Source organism: Anas platyrhynchos, chromosome 6, assembly GCF_047663525.1.
Source record: "Anas platyrhynchos isolate ZD024472 breed Pekin duck chromosome 6, IASCAAS_PekinDuck_T2T, whole genome shotgun sequence".
Lineage (NCBI taxonomy): Eukaryota > Metazoa > Chordata > Aves > Anseriformes > Anatidae > Anas > Anas platyrhynchos.
Window position 1 is genome coordinate 23,570,106 of NC_092592.1, and position 23,350 is coordinate 23,593,455.

The 23,350-nt window shown below is 36.5% G+C and overlaps 1 protein-coding gene across 4 annotated transcripts in view; it reads left to right on the forward strand.

Annotated features, from left to right (window-relative positions):
• Positions 1-23,350, forward strand: part of LOC119715234 (kinesin-like protein KIF20B) — a 41,640-nt gene that overhangs the window by 4,114 nt on the left and 14,176 nt on the right. For all 4 annotated transcript variants that reach the window (XM_072039582.1, XM_072039583.1, XM_072039585.1 and 1 more), the window contains exons 6-23: positions 373-557; positions 1,725-1,773; positions 2,058-2,252; positions 3,699-3,810; positions 4,357-4,428; positions 4,909-5,055; positions 6,443-6,605; positions 7,420-7,585; positions 10,888-12,094; positions 12,532-12,670; positions 13,625-13,879; positions 14,599-14,738; positions 15,263-15,413; positions 16,468-16,633; positions 19,936-21,142; positions 21,580-21,718; positions 22,712-22,834; positions 23,270-23,330. In XM_072039582.1, coding sequence (XP_071895683.1) covers positions 373-557; positions 1,725-1,773; positions 2,058-2,252; positions 3,699-3,810; positions 4,357-4,428; positions 4,909-5,055; positions 6,443-6,605; positions 7,420-7,585; positions 10,888-12,094; positions 12,532-12,670; positions 13,625-13,879; positions 14,599-14,738; positions 15,263-15,413; positions 16,468-16,633; positions 19,936-21,142; positions 21,580-21,718; positions 22,712-22,834; positions 23,270-23,330 — 4,677 coding nt within the window. The remainder of the gene's footprint in view (positions 1-372; positions 558-1,724; positions 1,774-2,057; positions 2,253-3,698; positions 3,811-4,356; positions 4,429-4,908; positions 5,056-6,442; positions 6,606-7,419; positions 7,586-10,887; positions 12,095-12,531; positions 12,671-13,624; positions 13,880-14,598; positions 14,739-15,262; positions 15,414-16,467; positions 16,634-19,935; positions 21,143-21,579; positions 21,719-22,711; positions 22,835-23,269; positions 23,331-23,350) is intronic.

The following is a 23,350-nucleotide window of genomic DNA, read 5'->3' on the forward strand; positions in this document are numbered from 1 at the left end:
ATCTAAGTCTTTAAAAACACATAGATAACTTTCATAGAGCGTTCCGTAACTTTTCCAGTACATGGTCTCACTTGTGTTCGCAATAGACTTTTCAAACTTGTAAGGCTAAGCTTATACAGTTTTTGCTGTCATTCTTTGTGTTATGGTGGATCCTGTACTATCAAAGGAATAGAGCATGAGCTGCTGCTTCAAGCCAATACTTTCCAAAAGCACTCTGACATAAGGACATGGAAAACATTACTTCTGGCTGTAACTGGCCTCCGAATTCCTCATGTATGCCTTGAGATTGGAATCACTTATCTTTGTCCTCATGTATGTGTATATCTTGTTTACAATAGTAACTGGTATCTTTCTTTTGGATGCTGCTTACAGGAACTGAAGATGACATTGGTGTTCTGCCAAGGACTATGGATATGCTGTTCAAAAGTATTCAAGGAAGGCTATACCCAGGAATGGATCTCAAACCCCATCGATGTAGAGATTATGTAAAGCTGACTAAAGACCAAGTGAGAGAAGAAACTGCTATTAAAAACTCTCTACTTCGTCTAACAAAAGAGGTAGAGGAGCGCTTCTTTCTATGATAAGCACATGCATCTTAGATAGCTCAGTGTTCCTCCTGTTCATTTTTCAATGGAAAGAGGCTTCTGTGTTTATGCATGGGTATATCTACTATTGGGCAGGCACTCAAATTAGCAGTAAAGTAAGCAATAGAGCTAATGAGCCGTGGTCTCCTGTGGATTTGTTTTGTAGCTGAATGCTTGATAGCATGTAAGCTCTAAGGTTTTTTTTCTATAGCTTAAGCACTTAATAACTTATCCTCTGGGGTTGCTGTTTCTTAATAAAGACTGAATGTAAGTAGCACCCAATCTGTGGGGACATGGGTAGGTCCATACCTTTAAACAGTTTACTGGCTTCCAGGACACCTGGAAGAAATTCATGCTCTTCAGGACATTTCCCTCTTTCAGGTTGGCATTGTGTATTTAAAGGAAGCCAAAAATTATTTTGAAATGGAAAAGGCATAAAGCCAGCGGAGCTTTAAAGATTTGAAACAAAATAGGTTTCTGGTAGTCTTAGCAGATAGCTGTCATTAACTGTTGAGCGGTCCAAAAATACACTTCAGTTGCATGAGTTATCTGGAATTCAACCTGCTTAGTCCAATTACAGTTGTGGGGGCTGTGTCTTACACTAGCATACTTCTTTCTTGGTGTTTTTAATTCAGAATGGATGGTGTATTACAAAAAAGGAGCAGATGCTACAAACTAAAAATAGAGAGTGATTCTTGTGCTATTTTCTTTTTTCACTGGGGAAGATTGAAGCATTTCCTTAGTGGTGTGCTTGGTCTTACTGGGGTATTCTAACTTGTGGAGTTCGTTACCTTGATTTTATCTGTGAGTTAAGTGTGAATTTCTGTGGTGTGGAAGGTAGGTGGCAGTACAACTCACTTTAAAGGCACAGGCATGTATTCAGTATAGCTTCAACAGTCTTTAAGTACTTTAGGGGAAAAAAGTCTTCTCTGTGTGTGTGTGGGGGGAAAAAGCTGTGTAAAACTGATCTAGGTTGAGTGAGAATATAAGAATAAAATAAACGGCTGTGTGTAGGTACATGCAGTAACAGTAAACAAATCTGTTCACGTGATGTATGTGCCTCCTCTAATTTCTAGAAGTGTGCTCACAAGCCGCACTTCAATGATACATCCTAAAGTCTCTGTTTTTTTTTTTCTGTAGGTAGAGCATCAAAATACTGCCAACAGCAAAGCACCAGTTGATTCTAAGGGTATGTTTGATACTAAAGAACTACCATTAATAAAACTGGCAAAGATGCTTTTTAAGGTCGATAACTGGCTTCTGGCTTAGGTTAAATGCCAAATGATCCTTTTATTATTATTATTATGACTGAACTGAATAATGAGCAAGCTATCTAGACAGAAAACACAAGGATGAAATGGTTAGGAGACTACCTGTGCATCTACCCTAAACTGGTATTATACGAGATAAAACTACCTAAATACAGCTCACTTTGCTAGCTCTGTTTACTTTGTAATATTTTGTTCTTGACAGACTTGGAAGAACCCTTAAAAGGACCAGAACAATCTAGCACCACAGTGGAAAATTACTTGAAGTTCTCTGTTTGGGTATCATTTTTTGAGATATATAATGAATGTTTTTATGATTTACTGGTTCCTATATCAAATGACAAGAAAAGAAAAACACTCCGCCTGGCTCAAGATGTCAAGGGATGTCCTTATGTAAAAGGTGATTAGAATCTATTGTAAAATGTGGAGCTTGGTATGGAAAATTGTTCTTCCTATAGTCATGTTTTTCTAGATTAGAAAATGCCTAAATAGATTCAGTGAAGCACTAGAAATGTCCAGTTGAATATGAAAGGCAAGTCTATATACAGCTCTTATCTTCAATATTGTCTTCCCTTTCCCTGCATGTAGGCCTGTGTGGATTCCACAGTCTTCATATTTCTTAGAAACATAGAAACAAGAGAATCTTAAATCTTATTCTTTTCCATTTAAAAAAAAAAAAAAAAAAAAGTTCTAGAAGTTCTTACCTGTGGTTATAACTGGCTCAACAGTTAGGTTTCTTAGTATCTTCTGTGGAAAATCAGATTTTAGTCACCATATAAGAAAACTTGTTCTGGCTACAGATTTACATTTTACAGTACTTCAAACCAATAATATTACAAGTTTGATTATTGGTTTTGGGGGGTGGTATCAGACCTCACATATAACAATTCAATCTTCATGTCGGGTCCTGGAAAAAGTAGGGTTTGATACTTGTTTGACTTGTTCTACTTTTTTTGACAATTGAGATGCCAATTCTAGATTATTAAAAGCTTGTTTGCTGGTATTTGGCATGTTTTTATCTTACATAGGCAAGGCCATAAATTGAGAAAGCTGAAGTGGACGTTAAACCTAACTCATTCACTTCTTCAAACACCAAAGTGTGTGAAATAAGAAATAGCCTACTTCGAGCTATGCTTTGGCTTAATCTTGATTATAAAGCTTAGTGTCAGGCTGTTATTGAGAGAAACACTTAATGATTTGTTTTTTCTTGAGGAACCACTTAAGGACTCTTTTTTTTTTTTCTTGGTCACATGGTATACTTGACAATACAATTTTGGTGGCCTTTCTGCTGTTGATATTATAAGATGTGTTAGGGTGACTGTAGGTATTAACTCTAGCACATACAGAGATGAAATAGTCATTATGTTGTAGCCAAAATTCCTCACTGATGCTTTTTCAGTTAAGTTGGTGGCCCGAAAAGGTATCCAGATAACCTGTTGTGGGTGTTCTTCCCCATACTCCCAGTCTGCTGGCTGAAACAGAAAGTGGTTCGCGTATTCTGCCTTAATGCATACATAGGACTTTTGTAATATTAGAGCCTACCTCGTTTTTTCAGTGCTCATGCTAAGGCTGCTTGCTTAATTTGGATAGAACATGCTTTGGTGTGTTGATAGGATGAAATGATGTGATATACCTTGCCCTTTCTTTTTCATTGGAGGAGGAATTTAATCCTCTCTGTTATCATTCTATAATTTGTCTGAAGAGTTGTAGTAAAATTAGTAAAAACATTAGTAAAATGTTTGTATGGCTTGAAAATGTATAATCCTCCGTGTGCATATATTATCCCCAGCTCTCTTCTTCCTGTTGTCTAATGATGGTTACAAAATGATTTTCTTTTTTCCTAAAGATCTGCAATGGGTTCAGATCTCTGATTCCAGAGAAGCTTTTAGACTTCTGAAACTGGGGCTGAAACACCAGAGTATTGCAAGTACAAAATTAAATACTTCCTCCAGCAGAAGGTGAGAAATTTTGAATAACATAGAATATAAGATGGTGTGGGTGGAAAGGAGAAGCTAAAATATGGACTGTGGCTTTCGGAGGGTAAGAGGTTTTAACAAGTTCTAGATACATAGGTTTCAATTCGTCCTCTAACAGCATGTGACCCCATGCTTTAAATCCAAAGGATTCTTCCTTCAAGAAGATGAATGTGTATAAAAGCTAACAATATTTTATCAAATATTCTCTTCAAGGCAGACGAACTTAGCTTTAGTCCATCTAGATGTCTGGGGGGGGCAAAATCCATACAACAAAAATTTATATCCCGAAAGAAAAGCTGAAAAGAATAGAAGGTTTCATGTAGATGAAGACCAAGAAATTCTTCCTCTAAGCAAAATAATTAGTGTGAGTTCCAGCTGTTTAAAAAGTTTAATGTATCTGGTAGAGTAAATGCTTAGATACATGGACAGATTTAACGGGGTTTTGAACAAGTGTTGTAGATAGCAAAGTGTTTTTTCTAAGTTTTAGTCTCACTTCATTTCTCTCTACTGACTTCCAACTTCTTTCAGTCACAGCATATTCACAGTTAAGGTACTGAAAATTGAAGATTTTGAAACACCCCGGGTGATACGAGTCAATGAGTAAGTTCAGAGCAGAATTCACCTTTTCCTTTGGGATGTGTCATTAGTTGCCTTCCATGCTGGTGTATTGGTACTATGCTGTACACCTAGTGTTCCCTGGCCTCATGCATAAAACTATGGTTTCCCCACTTCTTATCTATTTGTAGTACTAAGCCTTCTACCTCAAGCTGTCAGGTTGCAATGTTCTATATCTTGCATCCTCTGCTCAGCACAATGTTTCCCTACCCTGCTTCACTCTACTTATGAAGTCATACAAGTCCTCACGGAAGAGGATGAAGGGGAAATATAGGAAGCTTTTTGGGAAGGGGTTTGGCAGGAAGTAGTGTCAAACTTGACTGGGGAAGCAATGCTGAAAAGGTGGAAGGATTGATGTAGATGAAGACTAAAAAATCCTTTCTCTAAGAAAAGTTGATTAAAGTGATAAATAATTAGCGCATATTCCAAGGCAAGAAAGCTGAATTTTCCTATTTTTGCCTTTAGATTGTCACTGTGTGATCTTGCTGGTTCAGAAAGATGCACCAAGACACGTAATGAAGGTGATAGATTGAAAGAGAGTGGAAATATAAATACCTCTCTCCTGATTCTAGGCAAGTGTATTAATGCACTCAAGAACTGTCAACAGTCAAAGTAAGTCCTACAGATTGCAAACATGTATATACATATATATATATACACATATATACTTCTCACGCATTGCATACAACAGTTAAGCTAGTACTTGAAATATACTAGCTGACGCTGAGTTTCTTCTGGAAAAGATGGATAGACTTTCCAGATGTATAAAGTCTTTTTGATCTACTAAAGTGCTCTATAAATTTGTTTGCTTTGCTTTTTAATTAAATCATTAAATTGTAAATTGGTAAACATGCTGTCATAGGTTTTAGCAATTTAACTCTTCTGAGTTTGGCTTGTCAAACAAATTCTGGAATGACTTTTAAAACCACTTTTCAGTACCCTTACTGTAAAAGGATGAACGTTTAACTCATTTATTTCTCTGTTAACAATTTGCTATGTAATTCTACTGTCCCAATTTTCCTCACAGTGATATTGCTACGTTTATCCTAACAAAAAGAATTGTTTTTCCAAATTTTGATGTAACACTAGCCAGATCAGAAAGAATGGTAACCATATGCAGACAAAAAAGCCTACCTGCTATTTATAGGCTAGATTGGGATCTAAATGAGAGTAGACTGAACTTTTTGTATTTTAAACAACTGTACAATATATATTGTCACATCTGGTTGTAACTTTCCAGGAATTCTTTTCCACAGTTTCTCATCTAAAGATCTTTCTGTTCCAGAAGTTGAATGAACTCACTTTGCTCATGATATGCCCTTATGAGCTTTACCACTTGTGCCATTACGCTGTGCCTGACAGCCTATTCACAGACTATTATGCTTAAAAGATTTTTTTTTTTTTTTTAAAAAAAGCTTTGCTAGTGACTTGCAGTCTCCTATCTTTCTGTCCATTCTAGATAGGAAGGATGCATTAAAACTACCAGATTCTTAATGGGCTTGAATGTATTCAGAATGTCTTTCTGGTCCTAATAACTTGGAATTCTAACAACATACAACAAATGTTCTGAAGCATGATTTCTTAAAATATTTGACTTTTTTGCAGTTATTTTTCTTAAAATGATTGGTTATTGTTCCTGCTTGTGGGTCACATGTTCTGACAGTGTAACTGCCTTGATATGTTCTGTAGCATTATTCATGTAATTCAATAGCTGTCATGTGAGGCTGTGTGACCTACCCTAGGTTAAATGTTGAACGTGTTAAAGGGCTCCCATTGGTAGTTTTACTGTATCCTAACTGAGAAGATAATGATTAAGTAGCAGCTGAAACAGCCATGCAATCTCCATGAGCAGGTGTATCTAGCAAAAAACAATTTTAATTCATATAAATATTACTGTAGTTAGTTATAGCTTGTAGTCTTCCAGCTGGATAGCTCTTATATTGACTGGAACTTTTTTAACTTCTGGCCATGATTTTTTTTTTTTTTTTTGTCTTCAAAGGCTGCAGCAGCACATACCATTTCGGGAAAGTAAGTTAACTCATTTTCTTCAAGGATTCTTCAGTGGAAGAGGGAAAGTATACATGATAGTAAACATAAGCCAGTGTGCTTCAGCATATGATGAAACACTCAATGTGCTGAAATTCTCGGCCATTGCACAAAAAGTAAGTGTGTAGTTGTTTATCTTGTTGATCAATAATTATGATTTGCATTTAAAGAAGGGGCTCTCTCACTTCTAAGAACATGAATTTAATTACTGCATTTTCTGTCCCCATGTTGTGATCAAATTTTCTAATTACTTTTAGTCAGGCTTTATTTTCTTGTGAAGTGTCTAAGAAGCTCTACTAGAACATTCTTTTACTTTGGAGTGTGAGGGCAGGAACATCCTCTACCAAGAAAATCCTCTACTCCTGCAAAATGTCTAGCCTGAATGGAAGAGGCTTCTTATATTTGGAAGAAACTCCCTAAAATAAATCATCTTAACTCAGTTAAACACCTGGTCCAAAGTATGTACAACAGAACTGACCAGGCTTTCAAACTGCATTGTCTGTCATGAATAAAATGATCTGTGCCTTTGAAGTTGATTTTAACTCCAAACTATAGCAACACCTACAAGCTCATCACTTCAGTGTCGTAAGAACTGATGATTTGTCCTTCAAACAAATTGGCAATTATATGAACTCTGTACATAGGAAATTCTTTTTTGGGTGGTAAACTCATTGATTGTATGTGAATCTTCACATTTTTGCAGTTTCCCAAGCTCTTGCTCTGCCTTCTATATTGTTGAAAGCGTTGTGCTCTCGGTATCTGAAGGCATACTTGCTCTTGCTTTAAGATATGTAATTGATTTCTATGGGGGTTTTCAGAGGAACATCTTACCCAAATATTTTTTGTATGCAAATACATTTACAAAATGTACTAAGACTTAAGTGCTCATTTTGTAAAAACTTCAATGTAACTGACTTTATTTTAATCCAGGACAAGACTGTAACTAGCATTAAAAGAAAAATGGCAGAGGAGAGCTCTAACAAAGTAGCTGAAAGCAGTCAGGTAAAGGAATCTGAGGAAACTGTATTGGAAGCGGGAAGAAAGCGTTCATTAGGAAATGAACCTACTGTGGAAGAAGAGCCACCTACAAAGAAAGGTACAATTTCTACCGTCACAGGACAAGGTGTCTTTCAAAAAAACTTGATTCCTATTCCAGAGCAGAAGCCAAAAGTTGCAAAGCGTAAACTTTGTGGTATGAGGAGAAAATCTGTGCTAAAATGTAAATGGAAGTAACTGTTATGTCAATGCTTGTTTGCAGAAGGTCTTATACTGTTCACTCTTAAAAGCTTAAAATACAAGTTAGTTTTTTAGACTGCTTCCTCTGTTGCTTTTTCCTCATCTGCTGATAAACTCCCAGACTCAGTAGTAATTCTAATCTTCAGGATTGTTCTCATATTAACCTTACTTCCACTTCTGCTCTTCTTCCGGGAGAGTAACATCACCTGCTCAAGTGCTTCAGAATTTCTCAGGACAAGCATCAAAGCTGTCAATGACTTATTAATTGCTCAGTCATACAATATGTGCTGTGAGACAATGTTTAATTCTGTGTGTGTGTCCTGTGAACACACCAGCACTGGTCAAGACGATAGTTCTGGCAAAGAAGAAAAGATTTCCATCTGAATAGGAGTAACTATTTAAGTCCATAGCTGGCCTGTTGCACAGCTCTTATGTTTGCACTTTCAGTTATCTTGCTTTCTTTACTTTATTTTCAAGTTTGCCAGGGTACCACTTCTTATTTCTATCAGCGTCATTAAAGTCTGTTTAATCATCAAGATAGAGCTATGTGGGCCTGATTTGTGCAGGCAGAGCTTACAGGTACCATTTCACATTTAACTTCTGGACACAGCTGGGCTTCAGTTTCCTAGAACTATGGAAGCCATATGCAAAAAGGGAATCAAACATCCCTTTGACACTTCCCTTCGACCCTTTCTTTCTTGCCTCTTTCTTTCTTGCCTTCCTCTTGCAAAGTAAGTTTGAGGAAGGAAATCTAGGCCTTGTTTGGATGAGGATGCTGCCCTAGGAAGTAGGGGAAGCAAGTAATTCTCAACAGGTTCTAGGAGTGATTATACAAACTAACAGCCAACAGGTTCATAAAGTGTTAAGCAGAGGTGTGTTTAGTATTGGAACAACATTCACAACTGTTTTGTGCAAGGAAAGGTCTGGAGGAAGAGACTAGGTTTGCCAACAGTAGCCAAGGGAGGTAAAATACTAGTGGGCAAATGGTATGTGTGACCCAGTAGAGCATTTCTGCTGCTTTTACAACTTAATTGAACACTTGTCAAATATCTGAAGTCTCACTGAAAGAAAGTTCTGTCTCTGTCAGAAGATGGCTTGGTACACCAAGGTACACCAAACATCTCTGTCTCTACCATCTTTGTTTGGAGTGAATACTGGATCCTAATGGTACCACTTGAAGGTACCATGTACATCAGTGTTACAGGAGGAGGTGGGGGCAGTTGATGAAGCTGGTGTAGACTCTTTAATACACTAGATAGTAGTAGATTTGTTATAACAACTAAAACGCTCTCAAAACAACAACAAAAAATAGAAATTTATTTTGAGAACTGACAGTTCCAGCATTGAGATTTTTCTGTTGAGAAATACAGGCTATTCAGTCATTTTAGGTGTTCCTCTTATTTTTAGGTGTTTAAGTGTCTGACTTCAAAACTGAGCTGTGAGACGTTCCATAATGGTTAAAAATACGTGTTAAAAAAATTTACCATTCTTGTTAAGTATACTTGGCACAATAGAAAAAAGAGCACAAATATATTGTGTTGGCTGTTTCATAGGATTTTGCCATACTAGTGGCATGAGCTAAATTTGTTTTAAGAGATGATGTGTTATCTTGGCTTGAAGTTTTTGTACATTTCTTTGGCCTTTAGGTCTTGCCTTCCATGTTTTGGGACGGTGCTTTTAGTACTTCCTGAATTAGAAGATTCTGGACTGAATGGCACGCTATCTTCTTGCAGTAATATTTATCTTGCTTTATAAGCATAATTATGGTTTTCAGCACAAAGCATTGCAATTGCTTCTAATTCCTCTTGTGAATGGCTATCTTCTTCTTACTGTAGGTGTTGGGCTATAAGCTCTTCAATTTCTCTCTTGATGCCTGAGATAACAAAGTACCTTCTAGTACCTCAGCTCCTTTCCCCTTCAATGAAGTATGTAAAACTGTCTAGTATGAAGAATATGTAGTGTTTAGTTTGATACATTTTCTTGGGCCTGCCTACACAATTGGCCTTTCAGAGGAAAACTATCTCCTAACCCAAAACTTTTAGTCTTCTAGAACTTAAAAGCATGGCTTTACAAGCTAAAGTACTGCTATCATTGTGTTTGATCTAGCAGGAGCTTTTGGTAGGTCTAATTAGAAGAGATCAGCAGGAAGAAAGTGTTTGGTAGAATTCGATGACTGTTTTTATTAAATTGGTTGCGGGCTGTCTGTAGGAGTTGTTGGATCAGTTCAGAGGCTGCTTCCATGCAGTGCATGTGATGCTATGTGATATGGCCACCCAATTCCACCCTGTGGTAGGTGCAGTACTTGCAAGAAACAGTATCTCCCTAGAATACATAATTGTCATAACCTCAACCTTAGAGATGGTCAGGCTTTTTTGTACTAAAACATGGCATGCAGGTTACTGAACAGGCGGCTGGATTCTCAAGCACTCATGAAATGCAGCTGGAGTCCCTTTTGATAGAGAGAAAATGCATGTGATTTTTAGTTAATTGCTCATTACTTATGGAAAAAGCAGTCTCAAGCTAATAAAATATTTATGCAATTTGAGTTTGGAAATTTGTATCTCTTTGTGAGAGAACTTTGCATGCGATGCTGTAGGTGTAGGCAGAAGTGGTGATTCTTACATTTTTTTTAGAGTCCAATTGAAAAAAGAGGAGGGGAAGGATAGGAACACAGTGATAAACTTGTGTGGGATTTCAGCTTCCTTTTTAAAGTAAGGGGACGTTGAGTATGAATGAAACTTCTCAAAAAGCGTATCATGCGTTTGCTCTTCTAAACATAGTTTGGGTGATTAGCTGTATTGAAGGGATTGTTGAACCAGTGAATGTGGAAACTAGATAGAACTAAATTATCTAGCTCATAATATTGGAACATTTTTATAAACTAGGTAGGTTCTCTACTAGTGTTAGAGTAGAAGGTTTGAACAGAGCTAAGGCAGAGAATTTTTTCAGGCTGAGGGCCTTTTGGTGCAAAGTACTTAGAAGTCCAAGGCACCTATTTCATGCTAAGCTATTCAGAGGGCTTTAATTACTTTGAGACTTCAAAAGGCCATCTGACGTGAGGGTATGTTTTCCATATTGTGACCATTTTTCACATCATAATTGCTACTTGGTATTGCTAATAACTTAATGATTTTAATCAACCTGAGCTGTATTCATTTTTAGGAGTTGTGAAAGACAGTTGGGAAGATCTCTCGATAGAGCGAGAAAGAACTGAGCACGTGAACCAAAATAGTTATGACAAACATATGGAAACGCTTGCACTGAAGGAAAGAGTTGAAACCTTGGAGAGTCAGATAGCTGCACTTGAACAACAACGCAGAAGAGAAGAAAATGAAAAAGAAGAGTTCAGTGAGCAGGTAACAAACTTGCAACTTCAGCTCTCCCACTCTGAAGAAAGGGCAACTGGCTTGAGTGAAGAGCTTCAGCAGTATCGAACTGACTATCAGCAAATTGTTTCTGAATTGGATAAACAGAAGACTATAAATAAGGAGAAAGAAGAAAAGATTCTTCAACTAAAAAAGGAAGTAGAAGATGCCAAACAAAATATAACTGATAAAGTGTCACAAATAAAAACAATGCAGTCCAAAGTAGATAAGCTATGTAAATCTCACTTAGAGTCTCATGCTATGGATTTAGTTGATCTAAAGGATTCCTTAGATTATGAAAAAGAGGAATCGGAGACATCTCAAATTAATTCTATGTATATGCAGTCCCAAACGACTTCTATAGCAGATCCAAGATGGGAGAGCTCCTTTCACTACAGTGTTGAAAGCATTTGGGAAGAATGCAAAAGTATTATTAAGGCTTCCTCGCAGAAAAGTCAGCAGATCAAAGAACTAGTTCAAGAAGTTGAAAACTTAAAGAAGGGACTCGAGGACAGTGAAAACTGTAATAATCAACTAAAAGTAAAACTAAGTGAGATGACAAAACAAGATAGTCAGTCCATAAAGGAAAAGGCTCTTATGGATCAGTTAAAAGAGCAAATCCAAAAGAAAACTCAAGATTTTGAAAAACGGGCTGCAGAAGATCATAGAGTAATTACACAATTTGAGGAGGAAGTTACAAGTTACAAGGTAAAAATAAGAGAACTTGAATGCCTCTTAGAAGCTTTTCAAAAAAAAGAAGACAGCATGACAAAGTTAGAAGAAATACTTAAACAAAAGGAATCTATTATTTTAAATTTAGAAGCTAATACAGTAGCTCTGCAAGAAAAATGTGCTAATTCAGACCAAAAAATCAAAGAGTTATATAGTCAAGAAGCAAATTTGAACGAAGAAGTTGTGCAGTTGACAAACAGCTTGGAGAAGATGAAACTCTCTCTTTGGGAAAAGGAGAAATATGAAAACGAGAGAACGCAGTCCATAGAACTGTAAGTAAATAGTGAGATAACTCATAGCCCTTTGAGACTGAGTCTGAGTTAAAACTACCTTCTATGAACGCTGATCTTCTTTAACATAACCCATCTGCATGTTATCAATATCATTTACTAAACTACTACTACAAGATAATCTTACTACCTTGAAATTAAGGGGAAAACAGAAACATGCAGGGTAACAGAATAAATTGGGGATTTATAATAGTTTTATGCTGTATATTCATGAGAACTGAATTTGAGTAGTTTGTTGCTTTAGCACCTTAGGAAAAGCTGAAATCTGAAAGTAAACGTATAGTTTGTTATTGATCTTGATAGATCTGAGATACTATTTATTGATAGAAACCAACAGTCAGAGCTTAGCTTAACCTGTGAATGTTGTTTCTTTCAGATGAGTAATAATGTTATTTCTGTCTTTTTATTTCTAACACCAGGCTAAATAAAGATCCCTTGGATAGTTCTGCCCTTGTACAGAGTTTGAAAAAAGATTTGCAGAGGAAAGAGGAAGATTATGAAGATTTGAAAGAGAAATTTTCTGATGCTAAGAAACAAATCCAGCAAGTACAAAAAGAGGTTTGTAGTCGTAGAATTGTTTTTCCAAATTTTGATGTAACACTAGCCAGATCAGAAAGAATGGTAACCATATGCAGACAAAAAAGCCTACCTGCTATTTATAGGCTAGATTGGGATCTAAATGAGAGTAGACTGAACTTTTTGTATTTTAAACAACTGTACAATATATATTGTCACATCCGGTTGTAACTTTCCAGGAATTCTTTTCCACAGTTTCTCATCTATGATCTTTCTGTTCCAGAAGTTGAATGAACTCACTTTGCTCATGATATGCCCTTGTGAGCTTTACCACTTGTGCCATTACGCTGTGCCTGACAGCCTATTCACAGACTATTATGCTTAAAAGATTTTTTTTTTTTAAAAAAAAGCTTTGCTAGTGACTTGCAGTCTCCTATCTTTCTGTCCATTCTAGATAGGAATTTAATTACTGCATTTTCTGTCCCCATGTTGTGATCAAATTTTCTAATTACTTTTAGTCAGGCTTTATTTTCTTGTGAAGTGTCTAAGAAGCTCTACTAGAACATTCTTTTACTTTGGAGTGTGAGGGCAGGAACATCCTCTACCAAGAAAATCCTCTACTCCTGCAAAATGTCTAGCCTGAATGGAAGAGGCTTCTTATATTTAGAAGAAACTCCCTAAAATTGGGTAAACTTTGTTTCTCTGCACATAATATAGTCCTATCCAGGAGAGCATGTTAGCTGCCCCATATGCCACTGACATCCGAATTCTGAATACTGTTCAAGTATTGACAAAAGTTCGACAGCAAAGCCTGAAAGGTTTTGGAAAGGTAGGAAAGTGGAGGTTAAGCAGAATGGCTAAGAGTAAATGCAATGATATAACCTTGAAAAAGATAGAAGACTAAACTGTCAGATCAGTACTGGAGCCTTAATGGAAGACACAAAGCTTCTGAGATTTAAGAAATACTGATTGCTTTGTTCTTTATTTTCTGAGTAGGTTTTAGTTATGGACACATCTATTCTTCCCCATGATCAGTCATTTGGCCAGAAATTGGTAAGAGAATCATCACTACTAAGTGATGCTAAAATTCCTATTCCGAGGAAAAGAGCTACTATTCTATGGGACCGGAGCGTAGAAGATGGGATCGAAGATGATAATGATGAGATGGAGGAACATCATAATTTGGAAAGAGAAGAAGAAGAGCAGAGACATGATGAAAATCAAGTCCTTATTGGAAAAGAAGAATATACAGTACGTATCAGGACTACTTCAGGAATTAGTGTAGCACTGAGTCTTGAAAAAACGTATTCTCCTGGTTTCCTTCACCTCTCTCGTATTCCTTTTGATCACCTTTTTCCATAAATCCAGTGTTAAGAACTAAAAGCGGGATTACTCAGATTTTTCATCTATTGTAGGAAAGATGCATGAAATGTGTTGAAATACACACTGAGCAATGACACCTGCAGGTTTGCTTCTATTGGCTTTGTGTAACCTCTGGTCAGTATGTGTCAAGGATTGTGTTCTATCAACAGAGAAGACCTTTCCCTTACATTTTGTTAACAGTTACTTTTAAGATTTTAGTCTCTTTTGGGACAGTGCTTCTTCAGAAAGTTACTTCCAGATAAAAGAGGGAGTAGGGAACAGATCAGAGTCTGTTTTGTGGAGGCTTCATTTATCTCAACCAAAAATGGGTATTTGAAATACAAGAGCTAAAAAAGCTTAATTTTGCAGGACTTGAAGTTCTTGACAAATGCCATTTCTGTGCAAATTTATCTGTTCGTTACTAGCACAGCACTTTATTCTTCAATCTAATTGTGAATGCTCTTGTTTATGAAGAAGTTAATAAAAGAATTGAAAGAACTTTTTTTTTTCAGACATAGTGAAGTGGTGTTTAAGTGTTCGAGGAATGGGGAAAAATCTCACTTCTGGGGAAACCAATACTTTATGAAAAATGCTAATTGTAATTCTAGGCACTGCTGAGTCTTATAAAAGACTTGAAGAACAAACTTAATACTGAAAAGAAAAATAAGCTAGTGCTGGAATTAAAAGTTCGTGAAGAAATGGCACAAGAATTTTCCCAATACATGGCTGAGTGGGAAATAAATTTCATGTAAGTTAGCTTTTAATTTGACTTAGAACTATTGCTTAAAAATAAGTGAATACACTTATTTCTTAAAATCTGACCTTTGGCCATAATAGATTGTACTCTTCTGCTAGGCTTGCTCTGTTACTCTTACCTGTTAATATATCTGTTTCTATTTGTACTATGAGTTCAGGAAAAATACACTGTATGAAAGTTTGGGGGGTGGGGCCATGGGAAGGGGGAGGCTGTATCTCTGGAGTCCTTAGTGATACTCCAGACAAGTATTCTGGCTCAAGAAACTTAGAAAAAATGCTTCTAGGATACACTTCAAACTGTTGTAATTCCTCCTTGCTCTGTTTGCTGCCATCTCCCAACTCCATTCCCCCAGCAAATCTTGGGGAGTGGGGGGAAATACACTTCTTTTTTTAGTGTAAGAGTAGTATTCTGTGTATTATTCTGTTGTACCCAAATAAAGGAGAAACATCTTTGTTTATGGGAAGCTGTGCTAATAACTTAGCAGCTCTTTTAGCTGACTTTCTTTTCTACTACAGAGAGTGTCTTTTTCATGAATGTGAACGGCTCGAAGAAAATTCTGAAAGGCGTCTGGAAATCTTCAAGGAATTTGTAAATGGTTATACTGAAAACCCTGATGAAGAAGAGAAATTCAAGGATCAGTCTTGCAGTGAACAGGCTGGACCTCTGGTATTTTTTATTGACTTTTCCCCTGAAGCTGTTTTGGTTTTTACTAATTTTTATGGGGTGGGATCCCTTATCAGGATTAGACAGAAGGATTATTTCAAGGATGTTTTCTAAAGCTGTATCCTCAGCAAGACGTTAAACGTCTTGCTTTTTTGAACCTGATGCTCAGTAGTCTTAAGTAGTTCTGAGAACACTTTAAATGGAGTTTACTTTGTCAGCATTCAATCAGTTTCTCTTCCCCTGAAAAAATAAGGCTTTGACCTTGCTTAGCCTTTGATTCCCTATCTCTTCCTCACTGCAATTGAGGTTTTCTATAGTATTAAAGCTGAGTGAGAGTCGCAATGACTGCTACCTATTATTACTATTTTTTCCAAGAGCAAGGTTCCAACTCCATCCAATGTTTCTATGAGACTGTGTGGCATGACACTTAAAACACGGCCACGAGCCTTAACACTATTAGGAAGATTTTTCTTGAAGTCTTGAGGATGAGTAATAAGTCCTTGGCAGTGCCAGCATGGCTTACTGTTTGTGTCATCTTGTAAGAAACTTTAACTCATCTTAACTCAGTTAAACACCTGGTCCAAAGTATGTACAACAGAACTGACCAGGCTTTCAAACTGCATTGTCTGTCATGAATAAAATGATCTGTGCCTTTGAAGTTGATTTTAACTCCAAACTATAGCAACACCTACAAGCTCATCACTTCAGTGTCGTAAGAACTGATGATTTGTCCTTCAAACAAATTGGCAATTATATGAACTCTGTACATAGGAAATTCTTTTTTGGGTGGTAAACTCATTGATTGTATGTGAATCTTCACATTTTTGCAGTTTCCCAAGCTCTTGCTCTGCCTTCTATATTGTTGAAAGCGTTGTGCTCTCGGTATCTGAAGGCATACTTGCTCTTGCTTTAAGATATGTAATTGATTTCTATGGGGGTTTTCAGAGGAACATCTTACCCAAATATTTTTTGTATGCAAATACATTTACAAAATGTACTAAGACTTAAGTGCTCATTTTGTAAAAACTTCAATGTAACTGACTTTATTTTAATCCAGGACAAGACTGTAACTAGCATTAAAAGAAAAATGGCAGAGGAGAGCTCTAACAAAGTAGCTGAAAGCAGTCAGGTAAAGGAATCTGAGGAAACTGTATTGGAAGCGGGAAGAAAGCGTTCATTAGGAAATGAACCTACTGTGGAAGAAGAGCCACCTACAAAGAAAGGTACAATTTCTACCGTCACAGGACAAGGTGTCTTTCAAAAAAACTTGATTCCTATTCCAGAGCAGAAGCCAAAAGTTGCAAAGCGTAAACTTTGTGGTATGAGGAGAAAATCTGTGCTAAAATGTAAATGGAAGTAACTGTTATGTCAATGCTTGTTTGCAGAAGGTCTTATACTGTTCACTCTTAAAAGCTTAAAATACAAGTTAGTTTTTTAGACTGCTTCCTCTGTTGCTTTTTCCTCATCTGCTGATAAACTCCCAGACTCAGTAGTAATTCTAATCTTCAGGATTGTTCTCATATTAACCTTACTTCCACTTCTGCTCTTCTTCCGGGAGAGTAACATCACCTGCTCAAGTGCTTCAGAATTTCTCAGGACAAGCATCAAAGCTGTCAATGACTTATTAATTGCTCAGTCATACAATATGTGCTGTGAGACAATGTTTAATTCTGTGTGTGTGTCCTGTGAACACACCAGCACTGGTCAAGACGATAGTTCTGGCAAAGAAGAAAAGATTTCCATCTGAATAGGAGTAACTATTTAAGTCCATAGCTGGCCTGTTGCACAGCTCTTATGTTTGCACTTTCAGTTATCTTGCTTTCTTTACTTTATTTTCAAGTTTGCCAGGGTACCACTTCTTATTTCTATCAGCGTCATTAAAGTCTGTTTAATCATCAAGATAGAGCTATGTGGGCCTGATTTGTGCAGGCAGAGCTTACAGGTACCATTTCACATTTAACTTCTGGACACAGCTGGGCTTCAGTTTCCTAGAACTATGGAAGCCATATGCAAAAAGGGAATCAAACATCCCTTTGACACTTCCCTTCGACCCTTTCTTTCTTGCCTCTTTCTTTCTTGCCTTCCTCTTGCAAAGTAAGTTTGAGGAAGGAAATCTAGGCCTTGTTTGGATGAGGATGCTGCCCTAGGAAGTAGGGGAAGCAAGTAATTCTCAACAGGTTCTAGGAGTGATTATACAAACTAACAGCCAACAGGTTCATAAAGTGTTAAGCAGAGGTGTGTTTAGTATTGGAACAACATTCACAACTGTTTTGTGCAAGGAAAGGTCTGGAGGAAGAGACTAGGTTTGCCAACAGTAGCCAAGGGAGGTAAAATACTAGTGGGCAAATGGTATGTGTGACCCAGTAGAGCATTTCTGCTGCTTTTACAACTTAATTGAACACTTGTCAAATATCTGAAGTCTCACTGAAAGAAAGTTCTGTCTCTGTCAGAAGATGGCTTGGTACACCAAGGTACACCAAACATCTCTGTCTCTACCATCTTTGTTTGGAGTGAATACTGGATCCTAATGGTACCACTTGAAGGTACCATGTACATCAGTGTTACAGGAGGAGGTGGGGGCAGTTGATGAAGCTGGTGTAGACTCTTTAATACACTAGATAGTAGTAGATTTGTTATAACAACTAAAACGCTCTCAAAACAACAACAAAAAATAGAAATTTATTTTGAGAACTGACAGTTCCAGCATTGAGATTTTTCTGTTGAGAAATACAGGCTATTCAGTCATTTTAGGTGTTCCTCTTATTTTTAGGTGTTTAAGTGTCTGACTTCAAAACTGAGCTGTGAGACGTTCCATAATGGTTAAAAATACGTGTTAAAAAAATTTACCATTCTTGTTAAGTATACTTGGCACAATAGAAAAAAGAGCACAAATATATTGTGTTGGCTGTTTCATAGGATTTTGCCATACTAGTGGCATGAGCTAAATTTGTTTTAAGAGATGATGTGTTATCTTGGCTTGAAGTTTTTGTACATTTCTTTGGCCTTTAGGTCTTGCCTTCCATGTTTTGGGACGGTGCTTTTAGTACTTCCTGAATTAGAAGATTCTGGACTGAATGGCACGCTATCTTCTTGCAGTAATATTTATCTTGCTTTATAAGCATAATTATGGTTTTCAGCACAAAGCATTGCAATTGCTTCTAATTCCTCTTGTGAATGGCTATCTTCTTCTTACTGTAGGTGTTGGGCTATAAGCTCTTCAATTTCTCTCTTGATGCCTGAGATAACAAAGTACCTTCTAGTACCTCAGCTCCTTTCCCCTTCAATGAAGTATGTAAAACTGTCTAGTATGAAGAATATGTAGTGTTTAGTTTGATACATTTTCTTGGGCCTGCCTACACAATTGGCCTTTCAGAGGAAAACTATCTCCTAACCCAAAACTTTTAGTCTTCTAGAACTTAAAAGCATGGCTTTACAAGCTAAAGTACTGCTATCATTGTGTTTGATCTAGCAGGAGCTTTTGGTAGGTCTAATTAGAAGAGATCAGCAGGAAGAAAGTGTTTGGTAGAATTCGATGACTGTTTTTATTAAATTGGTTGCGGGCTGTCTGTAGGAGTTGTTGGATCAGTTCAGAGGCTGCTTCCATGCAGTGCATGTGATGCTATGTGATATGGCCACCCAATTCCACCCTGTGGTAGGTGCAGTACTTGCAAGAAACAGTATCTCCCTAGAATACATAATTGTCATAACCTCAACCTTAGAGATGGTCAGGCTTTTTTGTACTAAAACATGGCATGCAGGTTACTGAACAGGCGGCTGGATTCTCAAGCACTCATGAAATGCAGCTGGAGTCCCTTTTGATAGAGAGAAAATGCATGTGATTTTTAGTTAATTGCTCATTACTTATGGAAAAAGCAGTCTCAAGCTAATAAAATATTTATGCAATTTGAGTTTGGAAATTTGTATCTCTTTGTGAGAGAACTTTGCATGCGATGCTGTAGGTGTAGGCAGAAGTGGTGATTCTTACATTTTTTTTAGAGTCCAATTGAAAAAAGAGGAGGGGAAGGATAGGAACACAGTGATAAACTTGTGTGGGATTTCAGCTTCCTTTTTAAAGTAAGGGGACGTTGAGTATGAATGAAACTTCTCAAAAAGCGTATCATGCGTTTGCTCTTCTAAACATAGTTTGGGTGATTAGCTGTATTGAAGGGATTGTTGAACCAGTGAATGTGGAAACTAGATAGAACTAAATTATCTAGCTCATAATATTGGAACATTTTTATAAACTAGGTAGGTTCTCTACTAGTGTTAGAGTAGAAGGTTTGAACAGAGCTAAGGCAGAGAATTTTTTCAGGCTGAGGGCCTTTTGGTGCAAAGTACTTAGAAGTCCAAGGCACCTATTTCATGCTAAGCTATTCAGAGGGCTTTAATTACTTTGAGACTTCAAAAGGCCATCTGACGTGAGGGTATGTTTTCCATATTGTGACCATTTTTCACATCATAATTGCTACTTGGTATTGCTAATAACTTAATGATTTTAATCAACCTGAGCTGTATTCATTTTTAGGAGTTGTGAAAGACAGTTGGGAAGATCTCTCGATAGAGCGAGAAAGAACTGAGCACGTGAACCAAAATAGTTATGACAAACATATGGAAACGCTTGCACTGAAGGAAAGAGTTGAAACCTTGGAGAGTCAGATAGCTGCACTTGAACAACAACGCAGAAGAGAAGAAAATGAAAAAGAAGAGTTCAGTGAGCAGGTAACAAACTTGCAACTTCAGCTCTCCCACTCTGAAGAAAGGGCAACTGGCTTGAGTGAAGAGCTTCAGCAGTATCGAACTGACTATCAGCAAATTGTTTCTGAATTGGATAAACAGAAGACTATAAATAAGGAGAAAGAAGAAAAGATTCTTCAACTAAAAAAGGAAGTAGAAGATGCCAAACAAAATATAACTGATAAAGTGTCACAAATAAAAACAATGCAGTCCAAAGTAGATAAGCTATGTAAATCTCACTTAGAGTCTCATGCTATGGATTTAGTTGATCTAAAGGATTCCTTAGATTATGAAAAAGAGGAATCGGAGACATCTCAAATTAATTCTATGTATATGCAGTCCCAAACGACTTCTATAGCAGATCCAAGATGGGAGAGCTCCTTTCACTACAGTGTTGAAAGCATTTGGGAAGAATGCAAAAGTATTATTAAGGCTTCCTCGCAGAAAAGTCAGCAGATCAAAGAACTAGTTCAAGAAGTTGAAAACTTAAAGAAGGGACTCGAGGACAGTGAAAACTGTAATAATCAACTAAAAGTAAAACTAAGTGAGATGACAAAACAAGATAGTCAGTCCATAAAGGAAAAGGCTCTTATGGATCAGTTAAAAGAGCAAATCCAAAAGAAAACTCAAGATTTTGAAAAACGGGCTGCAGAAGATCATAGAGTAATTACACAATTTGAGGAGGAAGTTACAAGTTACAAGGTAAAAATAAGAGAACTTGAATGCCTCTTAGAAGCTTTTCAAAAAAAAGAAGACAGCATGACAAAGTTAGAAGAAATACTTAAACAAAAGGAATCTATTATTTTAAATTTAGAAGCTAATACAGTAGCTCTGCAAGAAAAATGTGCTAATTCAGACCAAAAAATCAAAGAGTTATATAGTCAAGAAGCAAATTTGAACGAAGAAGTTGTGCAGTTGACAAACAGCTTGGAGAAGATGAAACACTCTCTTTGGGAAAAGGAGAAATATGAAAACGAGAGAACGCAGTCCATAGAACTGTAAGTAAATAGTGAGATAACTCATAGCCCTTTGAGACTGAGTCTGAGTTAAAACTACCTTCTATGAACGCTGATCTTCTTTAACATAACCCATCTGCATGTTATCAATATCATTTACTAAACTACTACTACAAGATAATCTTACTACCTTGAAATTAAGGGGAAAACAGAAACATGCAGGGTAACAGAATAAATTGGGGATTTATAATAGTTTTATGCTGTATATTCATGAGAACTGAATTTGAGTAGTTTGTTGCTTTAGCACCTTAGGAAAAGCTGAAATCTGAAAGTAAACGTATAGTTTGTTATTGATCTTGATAGATCTGAGATACTATTTATTGATAGAAACCAACAGTCAGAGCTTAGCTTAACCTGTGAATGTTGTTTCTTTCAGATGAGTAATAATGTTATTTCTGTCTTTTTATTTCTAACACCAGGCTAAATAAAGATCTCTTGGATAGTTCTGCCCTTGTACAGAGTTTGAAAAAAGATTTGCAGAGGAAAGAGGAAGATTATGAAGATTTGAAAGAGAAATTTTCTGATGCTAAGAAACAAATCCAGCAAGTACAAAAAGAGGTTTGTAGTCGTAGTCAAGATGTTTCTTCTGCAATATTATTCTTGGTTTTATTTGAAATATGTTTCTCTCAAATCTCCAACTTTGAAGGTTAAGTGTTTCATGTTAAGGCTATTTTGTTATACAGCTAGAGTAGCTGTGAATTGTTAATATTTTTGTTGAAGTTGTAGAGAAGATGAGATGCCAAAATGTGGTTTAATATAGGTAATGGGGGAAGGAAGAAGTAAATTTTATTAGTGACCTTGAAAAAGGGTTGTGGGGAAAGAAAGGATGATTTGATTATGGTGAGATACCTTACTATAACAAGTATTATGTCTTACAGTGGTATTTGTGCTAACTTTAAAGCCTCAACCTTCAGACTTGTGGAAAATGAATATATCTGGGAGGAAAAGTGGTATATACCAGAAGAAAGCACTCCAAGGCTTCTTTTCAATTTCAGTTATTTTTTGCATTCGTAACTTGTAGTAATAATAATTGTTAGTATATAGTTATGAAGTGATAGTTTCTTAGAACCTGATAAGTTACTGCAAGAAAGATTCTTCCAAAAGATTGGAAGAGTTTGGGATTGAAAATGAAGGCTTAAAAATGTAATAGTGTCTTTCTTGTAGCCTTATGCTTGCTGACCTTTTACTGCTCAGAGTTTGGTGGTTAATCCTTCTTTATTTGACAAAGAGTAAGGGGTGGTGAAATCATGTCAAAAAAACTGTTGTTTTTCCAAATAGACAACTAAATTTGGAGTTTAGATTATGCCATTTGAATTTTGTTTTTCCTGCCAAACGTACTGTAATAACTGATGGAAAATCATGTCAGAAAGAATGCACAGTATAATGCACATCCAGACCCTGAAATTTAGTTAAGATGTTCATATTCTTGCAATAAATTGATTTTTTTTTAATGAAAGTATTTAGTTATTTAAGTAACTTAGATTGTATAAAAAAAGCTTGTAACTAATTGTCAGCTTTGTTTGTTGTCTCTGCATTCTACCTCCATTGTAGGTGTCCACAATGCGTTCCGAAGAGAAATCCCTGAGGAACAAAGTTAATGAACTTGAAAAAATCAAAAAACAGTTGAGTGAAGAACTGGATATCAAACAGCGTGCTATCCAGCAATTTAAAAGGGTATTTTTTTTCTCTTAATTTTTTAACTAGTCTGTTAATGACATGTTCTCTAAGTAACAAAGCTTACAGAACTGGAGGTAAAACTAAAGTAACCAGCTGAAACTAGACATAACAGATGGGAAGTGTTTAAAAGATTATTGCAGAGCACTGGTAATTTTTTTTAAATACAGCAATCAGCTTAGTAAATACATATGTAATACCCTGATTCTATTTTGTGATGTCTACTTTTTATTAGTTGAGATGTCTTTCTCTAAACCTTTTTTATCAGCTTGAATGCTCCTTTACACTCTATAGAAAAAAATATTTATTCTAGACTGTCTTAAATGTTCCACTCATTCAAGTTCAGAATGAAAAGCATTGTAGGCTGCTACTGATTTCTAGTATGTATGTTTTTCTTTCAACACTCTTCTTTAACTTGCTTTCAATGATATGTAGGAGCAGCTGAGTAATGAGAAGCTGGAAGAAGTCTCCAGACAGTATGAGAATACACGTAAAGGTCAGAAAAAGCCATTACTT